We start from the raw sequence: 12,862 nt of genomic DNA, 5'->3' as shown, positions 1-12,862 counted from the left end.
CAGTTGTCCTTGCAGGTGGATTCAGCTAAGTGCTGTGGGTCTGAGGAACAGGGTTCCACCAGTAAATGCATGCTTACCCCAGGGTTGCTGTGCTGGGGTTGGCCTTCCTGCAGAGTAAATGCCTTCATACAGCTGCAGGTTCAGTAGGGAGATCATCTAAAAGGTGTAAGAAAGCAGAGCAAGAAAATATTCTGGTTTACTAACAGTGTGTAAGAGCTACTCTGAGAGACAAATGAAAATACATCCTGAGTGAATACACTTGGAATGTGAACAGCATCTAAGCAGGAAATCAGGGAGGAAAAAAAGTAGGAAGTACTTGGAAAATATTTGAGTCAATTGGTCTACCAGGGAATGAGTTAAGGAAGAGCATCCTAGGGGAAGCTAAAGAAAATACTTCCTTTTTTAGTTCATTCAGGTAAGAAATGGTAGGAGATTCAGCTGCAGGGAGGTGGTGGCTTTGGAATAACTTTGTGGCTAGCAGCAGATCACCAGAAGTGGTTAATAGTCATGCAACAGGTCTGGAGAATTCTGGATAGCTGCTGAAGGATGCTCACAGCACTCTGATGGTGCAGCCAAATGGGAAATGAAATGTGATGTCAGTAAATGGCAAGTGGTGCATGTACATGTATCTTCAATAAGGAGCTATATGCTGCAAGTTACCATTCAGAAAGCAGACCAGGTTGGATGAAGCCTTGGTTGATATGGTTTAGTGTGAGGTGTCCCTGCCCATGGCAGGGGGGTTGGAACTGGATGATCTTGAGGTCCTTTCCAATCCTAACTATTCTATGATTCTGTGATTCTATGATTCAGTGTACTATCCTCCAGGAATGTTTTGTCACTGATGAATAAGTATTGTCAAAAGAGTAAGCTGAATAATAGGAATTCTAGGGAAAGGTATAGAGAACAAGCTGGGATGAGGCCCCTGGACTAACTCATAGAATCATAGAATCCCAGACTGGTTTGGGTTGGAAAGGACCTCAAGCTCAACCAGTTCCAACCCCTGCCACAGACAGGGACACCTCACACTAGACCATGTAGCTCAAGCCCCTGTGTCCCACCTGGCCTTGAACACTGCCAGGGACGGGGCAGCCACAGCTTCTCTGGGCACCCTGTGCCAGCGCCTCAGCACCCTCACAGGGAACAGCTTCTGCCTTATCTCCAACCTGAACTTCCCCTGTTTCAGTTTGAACCCGTCACCCCTTGTCCTATCACTCCAGTCCCTGATGAAGAGCCCCTCTCCAGCATCCTTGTAGCCCCCTCAGACACTGGAAGCTGCTCTGAGGTCTCCACACAGCTTCTCCAGGCTCAACAGCCCCAGTGCTCTCAGCCTGTCTCCATACAGGAGCTGCTCCAGTTCCTGATCATCCTTGTGGCCTCCTCTGGATTTGCTCCAACAGCTCCATGTCCTTCTGATGCTGGGGACACCAGAACTAACACATGGTGTGCCTACATCTTGAATAGTGTGAGAAATGGTCACCCCCCTCAAACAGATATCTTACATTAGAAAAAGTCTGGAAGGGGCAAAGTGATCAGAATCCAGAAAGTCCTTGGACAGGGAGTGCCCTATGTCTCTGCAGCTTGTGAAAGAGATTACTGGAAGTCTATGAAATCATGAGGAGCACAAAAAGGGCACAGTTATTCTCTGCTTCTCACAATCTCAGAGTTAAAGGCTGCCCAGCCAGACTGAGGCAGTACTTTCTGGAGTACCATGGTGCATTTTCTCTTCACACAGCACCTAATGAAATGCGGAACTCAATGCTGCAGGATGTTGTGGAAGTAGAAAGTATAAATGGGTTTCAAACAGGATTAAACAAATCAAACCTGATGGTCCAGATGCAGTCTCTGATGTAGGAAATCAATACACCACTGACTGGTGGAAGCTGAGAGGGTGTAGGAAGGGAAGGATCATGCACACTCCTTCCTAAAAGTCTGACCTCATTAGTATGGAGAACTTTATCGATACTGTGCTAAGCTGGGGAGAAGTGCTCCATCTTAGCTAAATAGAAAGCTGCTGATGTGATCCTGGTGAACCTCAAGGCCTGTTTCAATGCAAGGTCATCTGGCAGAATCAGCAGTGAAGGGAGGAGCTCTCAAATGTGTAGAGACCTGGAATGTGGCAGTGCCAAAAGGAGGGTGAGTTTTGTACCAGAAACCAGAAACAGGAAGGAGCAACATGGTGTGTATATAATTACTTGGATTGGCTGAAAGCTGTAGTTAAGTCCTAAGTAAAAGGATGTGAAGGCAAGAAGGCAGGGATGTTCTGACAGAAGAGGTGTGCAAGCTGGAAAACGTCAGTGGAAGCTGCTTCTTCCCATATATTCCTCCCCTACTATAGGTTTGCTGCTCTGAGTAACTTCATCTGAGCAGAGGAAGAATCATAGAATGGTTTGGGTTGGAAGGGACCTTAAAGCTCCTCCAGCTCCAACCCCTGCCACAGGCAGGGACCCCTTCCACTGGAGCAGCTGCTCCAAGCCCCTGTGTCCAACCTGGCCTTGAACACTGCCAGCGATGGGGCTTCACTGGGCTACCTGAGAATCCCTGGCTATCCCAGTTCCTCCTTTCTGGCTTTGTTCTCTTTACGCATTGCCTGGTTACAATGGATCTATTGGAGTGGAATTATTTCTCTGTTTGGTCTTCTAACCCTTCTTTCTCCTTTCCTGTGCCCACAGTGAAGCAGCCGCCCATGCAGTAGCCACGCTTGCTGAAGCCACTCTTCAAGGGGGGGGACAAATTGTCCTGTCTGGTGAAACTGCAGCAGCAGTAGGAGCGCTTACTGGAGTCCAAGATGCCAATGGTAAGGCTGTTGGAAAGTTTTTACTCTCTCTGGGGTTTTAATGAGCTCTTAGCTGGGGATTTTCCTTTCTTTTACTTCAAATACCAAGTGTTTGCTAGTTACATAGTTCTCCCTCACTGCAGATGGTCACTAACTAGGTTGTGACTTGCAACCTCACAACCAAATGGTAGCACTAACCTCTTGTTAACTTCCATAATGCTGCTGGCTTTGCTCTTTTCCTCCTCCTGCCAGCTTGCTCTTTAGCTTGAGTTTTTAGGGGCAAACTGCTCCCCACGCTGGATCTATACAGTGCCTACAACTGGGAGGACCAGACTTGGTGAACCAGCACAACTAGTCAGTGCCGTGTTAAACACATCTCCAAAACACTTCACTGTGAAGTGGCAGAGAGTATGACCACCATTCTATTACCCATTCATTTCCCTCCTTTCTCAAGACTGTTTTTGTGTGCTTGGTAGCTGCTCTGGAGCAACTCTTGGTTTTCTGCTTGGGTGACACCTTCAGAGTCTTCCCTTGGCTGTCAGCATCAGGTTGTTCACCTCCTGCTTTGTTTTCCATCTTGCCATCACAGTTAATACGTTATTTCTAGGGATGCTATATAGCATTTCTCACCTATTACCTGGATGTCTCTTCTACCAAGTCTGGTGACTTTTGCAGTTGTTCAAATTACGTTTGTAGTGGATAAACCAGTAAGTTCAAGAGTTAATACTGGAATGTACGACCGTGTCTCGTTGATGCTCATCCGTTGCCTCCAGTTGTACTGTACTTCTGCCTCATGCCTTTACCAAGTGCTTTCCAAATTCAGAGATGGAACTCACTGGTTGTTTCGATTAAATGGATGGAAATATGTCATAATAAGCTCAAAAAGGATGTAAAGTGAAATTGAAAGGAAACATCACCTTGAGGATGGGGCCGTTTGAACTCCAGTTGTCAAAGGGGGAACAAGCATGTGCAGTCGGATAGCAGAGCCATGACTTCTTTGCATGTAAAGCAGGATTCTGTCTAGATGAGCGCTCGAACTTGACTTGCATCAAAATCCTCATCTCATAGGGAATGTGGTCATTTTAAAACATCACTATTAATTTGCAGCAAAAACAGGGAAGTGGAGGGAAGAGTAATTTTGCTTGGGGTGTTCAACTTGATGTCTCTTGCTGTGGAGTCAGCCAGCCTGAAGAGGGAGCAGAAATGAAGTGAAACCCCTGTCCTCAGACCTGGGAATGCATCTGATGCTGAGAGAGAAGTGCTGTGCTCTGCTTTTCCGGCAGCTTGGCACGAGGGGGATAAGTGATGTGTGTTTATCGAAGGCAGGATCTGATCCTGGATGCTCAAAACCAGCAGCTAATCAGATTTGTCCAAGCACGATAGAGTCCTTTAGCAGATCTGCGCCTCTGCCTCCTTTTGGTCTGCATCCAAAATGCTTTCATGGTCTGGATTCCTCTGGATGCTTCCACTGAGCAGCACTCCTTCCTGAGTCACTCCACCTCACTCACCCACTATTAATACCATTTCAATGCAGGCTGGGCTGTTTCTTTTGTCCTTTCTTTTCCCCCTTTCTATTTTTTTAGCAGCAGAGTTGGAAATCAGATGGGATTTTGAGTGCATTAAGGGCAGATGCTGCAGCATCTCCTCTGTGCAAACCTCACCCGCAGCCCCTCGCCTTGCTTCCACTCCTGTTCGATTTGCTCTAATCTCCGGTGGCATTAGGGGAACGGCTTTGTCGGCACAGGAGTCCTTGGAAGCACCATGCTGTTAGTTTTATTACATAACCAGCTAATATATCTCCCTTAGGGATGGAGGAGATGTTGGTATCTATTCCTCCTGTCTCTGTCTGGGGATGGAGAGCAGATGGATTTTCAGCGTTGGCTTTGATGGGGAGGATTTGTCTGCCTTCTCTGAATCGTGGAGCCCAGGGTGTGAGTGTGAGCATCCTCCTGGTTTATTTGATGCAGCACCCTTCTGTTGGGGGGAGATGAAAAACAGGGAGCTATTTGGTGCAATTGGTAGCAGGAAGGGGAGGGGGAAATATCTGCCAGAGCCATAATGGCATTAACCAGCAAATTCCCTCTGCTCACTACTGCTTGCAAAGGCTTCATTTGCTGGTATTGCCAAGAAGCGCTTCTCTCTAGGACTGCTCTTACCCTTCTGTAGGTGCTTTCTGAGGGATTCCAATCTCTCACCCACTCCATTTTCCCTGGAATGGACATAAATCTATCCCATTTTATTGATAGGGAAAAGGAGACAGTAGTTTAACAGAATTGCTTGAAGTCAGGTAAGATGCTTCATCCCTGATTTTAGCCGTTAGATGTAACGATTGTCTTTTTGGTTTCTATCTTGATGTTTTCCCATCCATTCTCTGGCATCTGAGTAATAATTAAGTGATCCAAGAGAACCAAGGAGGCTAAAAAGAGGCAACTTCTTTATGTTCATGGATATCTTGGAAGCTAGGGCTGAATTCAGTCTTGCAGGGAGTAGGGAGCCCAGGAGCGTGGCTGAACTGCAAAAGGGCTGTGGATTATCTTCTGATCAGTTACATTTATAGCTGAGGGAAATAAGATCTCCTGCTCCCATGCAGTGTCAAGCTAGCTAAGTGCATTATGGTTTTCTTGCTACTCTGGAGCATCTGCTCTGAGTGGGGATGCTGGAACCGCTGACCCCACAGTTTGAGCCTCAGATGTTTGATTCTTAAGTGACTGGCATTAAAACAAAGTAATACTCAAAGCAAGTGATGGGGATTGTAACAGCACCACTTCTAATGTCAGCTGGAAACTGAAAATGCTCCTGTAAGAGGAAACTGTGCTTTGGGCAGCTCCATGGGATGGGCTGGTGCTGGGGCCAGAGAAGAGATCCTCAGCGTTGGGAAGGAGAGGTGACATTGCCAGCCCACAGCCTGGGCCTCTCTTGCTGGAGCATCCTCATCTTGCAGCCTTTTGTTTGACATTGATCTGATGAGGGCCTTGAATGCTGCTTGAGCTACAGGCTTCAGCCTGAAATATTGATGAGGCTTTTGCCTAAGCAGTACCTGTGTGGGGCTGTAGCAGTGCATAGTGCTGCTTGTCAAGGACAGAGCCTGCCAAAGGAAGGCTGGTTTCATGGTCTCGGTGTCATCGCAAGCCTGTGGTTGTGGTTTTGTGCAGTGTGTGGCATCTTGGAGGGCTGGTTTGAAGGCAATAGGGGTGGTGTGCTCAAAGCTGGGGTTTAAAACAGGCCATGGAAGGAGATGCAGGAGAAAGCTGGTGTTGGGAAGAAGCAGCAGTGGAAGATGTGACATCAAGTTGTGCCCAGGGAGTTAATTGAACAGACCTGATTTAGGCACAGCCAGACAAAACGTGGCCACTCCTGCCCATTTCCCAGCCCTAAACTGTGTTTTACTGATTTATCTTCTCCCTGTGCTGCTGGAGATGCTCCTGGCACCACTAGTGTGCCTGGTGGTGATGTGGTAATGTGGAAATGGGCACTAAGAGGAGCCTACAGGGACACTTGCTGTCCTCCATCCCAAAACCCAACTGCAGTTCTCCATACAGCCAAAGGGAGCCGTGCTTACAGCTGGGGCTGAGCCAGGATTATGGAGCTGTGATGGAAGCCCAGGGAGAGCATTAGGACTCTGACGTGGGCAGGGGGGGATTAGCAAGCTCTCTGCTTTCGCAAACAGAGGAACCAAGGCGTCAGTGCAGAGTATCCTGCAAGTTAGCACAGGATGAACAAGCCCAGAGCAGCACTGAGGGCGATGGGGAACTTGCTGCATGGGAAGAGCTGCTCCACTTGGTGACTTCTGTTAGCAGCAGCAGTTGAAATACTGGGAAGGCTTCAGGTAGGGGTGAGGCAGCCGAGCTTCCCACAGGGAATCAATACAGTGCCAGGTGGAAACCTGTCTCACTGTGCAGATGGGAGATGAGGAACCCTCCTCCTGCAGCACAGAGACCTCCAGGCCAGTCACACCCCTCTCTGTGTGGGCTATTTACAGCTGAAAGCACATCCAGGAGGGGAATGCTGGAGCCGAGAGCTTCTCTGGGCTGGGCATGTCTCCATGAGCGTGAAAGCAGTCAGAGATCCCAGCAAAGGGAACTGCCTGTTGCTCTTTTCTGGATGCCTGGAGACAGGGAAGTGTGGGACACTGATCCAATGGGAACTTGTAGTTCTTTTTGCATAAGAAAACAAAGTAATGATGACATGGAGGGAGGCTTGGAGGCTGATCTGCTGCAAGTGTCAGTCTTTAAAAGATGTTTAATGTCATTTTCCCTGTTTGATCGCCTTCTTTTTTAGGGAAGATGGACCCAAATGAGTTGCTAGCAACTTGGCAAAGTGCAGATCAGCATGTTTGCATCCAAGTGGACCGGAAGGAAAGAGTTGAGCCTTTTGTAGGGTCTTCCCACTGGGAACACGTATATTTAATGAAGTGTTTCCCTGAAACAGGTATGATTTAATTCCAATCTGAAGGAGAAGTGAGGAAAATCAGTGTTGCAGCTATGTTTCAGATGACAGGGTAGAGGAGAGGCCAGCACAGAGAGCTGAAGTGGATGAGAGTGAATTCCTGGGTGCATGCACTGAGCAGAGCCAGGAACAGGGAGAGGTGTTTCCTAGAGGACAAATCACTGCATAAATGAATCATTGCCAGCAATGGGCTATGATGTACTCTGAGTGAAATATATTGGCATAAACCTCAGTTAAAACAAGTTTATTCTGTGTCAAGTACATGCAGTTCCCTACGTGTGCCCTGCAGAGTGGGTACTCGACTGCAGCTCAGCACACTCACTGCATCTGCACCATTTCCATGTCAGCATCTGCCTGCCCGGGGAGCCCTGGGGTGGATGGTGGGGAGTACACAGTGCTAGGATGTGGTACAACAGTTGGCATGGTGCTGCTAGCTTCCCAGCACAATGAGAGCCGAAGGATTCCAAGAACCGAAACAGTTCAATGTGGACCAGCACAACTGACTTCTGCTCGCTTTGGCATGGCTTACCTTACCTTGCCATGCCACTTTAAACCCATCATGATGGATGTACTGGGTTTGCTGCTGTCCTGCATTACTCCTGGGCACTAATCCCGGGCAGCTCAGGCTGTCCTGACGCGGGGCTGTCATGGGCACTGCACAGCTTTGCTTTGACATCTTGGGACCGATGACGAAGCGGCTGCCGCTCACGATTAGGATTTGTCTGCCCACCAACCAGGGTTAAAAATAGTGGCTCACACAAGTCCCTCTTGTACTGCAGTGGTGGCCAGGTTGTCCCTTCAGACCAGCTATCCAGGCATTACCTGCCTTGCTGTTGTGTTACATGGAGCCAGCTCCACACAACAGGTTGGGGTTGTTAGAGCAGGAGGCTGGAGGTGGATGCCACAGCACTTGAGTGCTGCTGGCTTTAGGGCTTCTCCTGGCTTGTTGGGTGACCTTGGTCAGTCACTTGTACATCAGGCCAGTACTGTTTGGCTTCTGGGGGCAGAGGGGCTCACACACAGGTTCTGTTGTTTTATTTCCTTGGGTGAAAGCCACAGAACCATAGAATGGTTTGGGTTGGAAGGGACCTTAAAGCTCCTCCAGCTCCAACCCCTGCCACAGGCAGGGACCCCTTCCACTGGAGCAGCTGCTCCAAGCCCCTGTGTCCAACCTGGCCTTGAGCACTGCCAGGGATGGGTCAGCCACAGCTTCTCTGGGCACCCTGTGCCAGCGCCTCAGCACCCTCACAGGGAACAGCTTCTGCCTAAGAGCTCAGCTCAGTCTCCCCTCGGGCAAGTTAAAGCCATTCCCCTTGTCCTAAAATGTCTTTATAAGCTGAGCACTCACGATGTACCACAGGTCTCTTTCCTCTTTGCAAAGGCAGCAGCGTTAGAGGAGCATGAGGAGAACCTCATGGGTGGTTTGTACCACCATTCTGTATCCAAGTCTCACATGAAGTCTAAGAGGCTGTTTTTTAGCTCTGAAACATGCCTTTAAGATCACAAAGAGAGAAAGCAGCAACCCCAGGAGCTGCTCAGTTCCTGCCATGCTCTGTTGCTGTCCCCTAAAAGACACTTCCCTGCTCAGCAGGGGCAAAGTGGTGTTAGAAAGAGAAGCCACCTTCGTCAGGGCTGGGGAGTCACTGCCAAGTCTTGAGCTGCTTCATCACTTCTAACATTTCTTCAGTTCCTCTTGGTTTCAGTGAGCTTCCATGCAGTAAATGAGCTGTGCCCTGCCTGGCCTTATCTCTGGGCTTCTCAATGACCTTACAGCATCTCCAGCACCTCTCCTGCCCTCCCCGTTTCCCCTCCCCTGGTGAGTTTTGACATCCATTCCTGTTATCAGGCAGTTGAGACTTACAGGCTCTCCAGCTGTCACAGCTGATGCTGCCCCGGTTTAAGCAGAGGCCATTTACCTTCCACGTGTCCTGAATTAGGGGAAATGGACAGGAGGGCTGGGTCTGTTTAAAAATTAAAGCTGATTACAAGGCATTAACATTACATTTAAAGAAATAGGCAGCAGCTCTTCTCCTCTCAGCATAGTTGCAATATGTTCCCTTTTGTTCTGGCCTGGAAGAGGAAGCAGGACTGGTGACGAGCCCAGGCTGGGCAGGATTTCTTTATCCATATATTTAGAAAGAGAAGCTGCCTGGTGCTGCTGCAGCACTTACAAAGAAGTCCTGGTGTTAGTGCCTAAAGCAGTTCCCATCCTTGCAGTCATAGCAGAAAGGTGAAGTTTTCTGCTGCTCTTGGATGAATTCAGATCTACTGACACTGTGTTCATCGAGCTGAATTGTGTGGGGAAGCTTCGGATTTGAGGGATCCCAGTTGTGCATCCACTCTGGTGCCAAAATGCAGCCATGTCAGGGGCAGCAGGCAGGAAGAAAACTGGATTTTCTTTTTCCCCTCTGTAATGGCTCAACTTCCCTGGAACAGATGGATTTTAAGGAATGTTTGCTTTGAGATCTTGAGGGCTGAGACTCAAAGGGATGTGGTCACTTCACGCATGGAAGGATGGAAACCTGAGTGTGTTGGGTGCAGGAGGTGCTGTCCTACTGTGCCCTGGCCTGGCTGCAGCGTGGGCTTGACTGGGGATGAACATGGGTTTAGGGAAGCAGACAGGTGGTGTCCTCCAAAGCTTTCCTTACAGAGGTGTTCCCACAAGGGCCTTCATGGCATGGCTTTCCTCCTGCTCTCCTCCTCCACCCTGGTTTCTCATTGCAGAGGGTTGTTGCTTTCCCAAGTTCCCAAGATTGAGCTTCCTTCCCATGGTGACCCTTCATCACAGAAGAGTAACAGTCAGACTGGGAACACTCTGACTGTGCTGCTTGACTCAGAATTCATTGTGTTTCAAGGCTGAATTTGAAGCCTATTTATCTGGTGTATCTGAATGGTATTTGTCCAGGCTTCTGCATCGTCATCTCAGTCCTTCAGTAATCCATCTGGCTTCAGAAGGAGCTGCTCAGTGCAGGACACTTACTGAAAGGAGGTCAAGCCTTTTAGCAAGTGAAATGATATATGTAGCTTATATTTGTATTCACTGGATCTGGCTTTCCTCCATCTCTTAATGAAACCTTGCATTTGAGATGGAGGATGGAGCCTACATTTCCCAAGTAACAAGTGACAGGACAAGAGGAAACAGCCTCGAGCTCCTGGATGAAGTCTGTGTGTGATGGATTGTGCCAACTTATCCAAACCTACACTGAGTGTGTCAGCCCCACCTCAGCTTCTTGAGCCCTGTGGGACATTGGATGTTGTAGCCCATCTCTGGAAGAACTTCCAGTTAACAGCAGACAGGAAACAACTAAGGACAGCTACATCCTGCTGGCACTATCTCTGCTCAGTCTCCTCTTCCAGATGATCCCAGATGAGAGGTCCCAGCTCACCCTTCTCACATGCTGGCATGGTGAGCCTCTTCCCAAAGCAGAGCCAGACATGTGTCCTGAGTTGTAGGGCATCATTTCTTCTGCAGCTGATCCCAACTGCTGCCTCACTGCCTGGGGGGAAGGATGGGCAATGGTCCCTGCTGTGGAGTAGCTGCAGCCTCTTTGGGTACAGATTTTAGGTGAATAGCCTTCTCCTTAGGGACGGAGCATCCCCTCATCCCTATCTATATAGTGATGGGTGAGTGCCTTGACCACAGGAAAACTGGGGATGCTGCTGCTGGTTTTCTGCTTGTGCTGTACCACTTTTACCCCTTTACACCACTCCGGGGCTTGGGGAATTGAAGGAGCAGCCTGTGATTACACTGAATCAGGGCAGATGGAGAGGGGCTTTCTAATCCCCCCCCACGTCACAGCAGAACTGGGCTGCAATCTGCTGTTTCATGACAGCAGGGCACAGTTCTTGCCTTCCCACACAGGTACGTTTGTGTCTGTGAGCTGGATCAGGCCACCCTCTCCTGTGTACACTGGAGAGCTGTGGAAAATGTGGCTGAGCTTTGAATGGATGGAGGCTCGTCTGACCCCAGGGCAGGCTGTGAGCTCCAGGCTCTTAATGGCTGTCAGTGGGCGTAGGGTGCAATCTGATCCAAATGGGAAGCTGGCTGGAATCCCAGCAAGCTGTTGTTATGTGGGAGGCATCTTAGGAAATGAGATGGGCTTTGGGGACTCTCCACTCGCAGTGCTGGGCACCCCAGTGGAAGAGAAACACCCTGTGTAAGCTATGCTGAAGCTGGGGTGCCTGCAGGTACAGCTCTTCAGTGCCTGGAGCCATGGTTTCTGTGTCTCTCCAGTTAGGAAGTTCATAATCTTGTATATTAGACTAAAGGTTCCTCTCTACAGCATATCCTCTGCCACTCTGTGCTCCTCTTTGGGTTGTGCATTCCCGTTTTCCAGGCCCAGGATACGGAGGAGACATCTCCGAACTGCTCCAGTGCCTGTTTGTGTTCATTGCCTTCAAAAGTGCTCTGCCCTTCTATGAAAGCAGCCTTAGCTGCTTTGTGAGCAGGGCCTGACCTCCTGAAGTCTTCTGTTGCTTCCTTCTGAGCATGGCTGGAGGATCGTTCTGTGCCTCTACTTATCCTCTTCCTTGGATCTCCATAGCAGGGACTGATTTGAAAGCCTAAAAGCACAACCCCATCTGTCTTGTGCCCCTGGGGCACAGTAAAGAGCCACATCCTGCAACTGCTGAGCCTGTGAGTGATCTCGTGTAGAAACATGCTCATTGTCACCAGACTGCCTATGGCAGAATGATGGAGATGGGAGGTTTTAATTCATTGTCCCAAGTGGACACACTGAACCTTCAGACTTTTGTTTTTCCAAATGAAACTTGCTCCTTTTCATTAGCCCTGATGTTCAATGGTTAGATTTTGGGTTTAAAAAGGACATTTCTTGCTGTAGGATTGGTTCATGCATGCTTTGAGGCATGGGCAGGTTGCAAGAGAGCTTGGGGAGATGCAGCTCTTCCACCTTGGCATCCTTTGGCTGGTGACACTTGTCCAAGGCTGGTGATCTTGTCCAGGAGGTTGGTGGGATGGCCTCACCTGTGGGCACACAAGGATGAGACAGTAAATCTGTCACTGTAAGGACTGTTCCAGCCTTCCACCACCTTGATTGCAGCCTGGTAAAGAACAGCTTGGGACTGGAGATATCTCTCCTCTCCCCTTTCACTGGGTGAGTCCTAATGGTAACCAGGCAGAGGGCTTGAAGGTAAAACCAGTTCTCATTGCCTCTGAGCAGTCAGGGATGCTTTTCTTGCCGCCTGGGTTGCTCTGGGAGGTAAATCACAGCCGCTGCAGAGGTTGGTGTGTTTGTCCCTGAGGCCCGTGTCTCCCAGTGACCTTCTCAGCTCATGAAGACAGCTTGGCTTTTCTGTAAAGCAGCTCATGTGACAGCAGTAATCCGCAGCTAGTACCCAGCTGTGCAGGAAGATTGCAAGGGAATCGCCCTATTTTCCCTGCACTGCAGACTCCGACAGCCCAGCACAGGAGAGCAGGATGTTCTGCTTGCTGCAGGACACTTGTCATCTCTTTGGCTGCATGAGCCCATCCATCAACAGGTTGGGATGTTTGGAGCTACAGCAGCCACTGCTGCAAAGCCACGCTCCCGAGTCAGGAGCACACATGTCCTTCTGTGAGTCAATGGGAAGCTGTGAAATAGGTTCTTAGGAGAGAAAAAAGAACATTCTCACTTGAAGTGGCAT

General features: G+C 49.2%; 1 protein-coding gene across 4 annotated transcripts in view; it reads left to right on the top strand.

The window, feature by feature from the left end:
- NRF1 (nuclear respiratory factor 1) overlaps nt 1–12,862 on the top strand; it is a 67,549-nt gene that overhangs the window by 41,770 nt on the left and 12,917 nt on the right. For all 4 annotated transcript variants that reach the window (XM_034063095.1, XM_034063091.1, XM_034063093.1 and 1 more), the window contains one exon: nt 2,670–2,794. In XM_034063095.1, the coding sequence (XP_033918986.1) occupies nt 2,670–2,794 (125 nt within the window). The remainder of the gene's footprint in view (nt 1–2,669; nt 2,795–12,862) is intronic.

The sequence above is a fragment of the Melopsittacus undulatus genome, chromosome 5, assembly GCF_012275295.1.
Source record: "Melopsittacus undulatus isolate bMelUnd1 chromosome 5, bMelUnd1.mat.Z, whole genome shotgun sequence".
Taxonomy (NCBI): Eukaryota; Metazoa; Chordata; class Aves; order Psittaciformes; family Psittaculidae; genus Melopsittacus; species Melopsittacus undulatus.
Note: the sequence above shows the minus strand (reverse complement) of the source record. Positions and strands in the feature narration are given on the sequence as shown.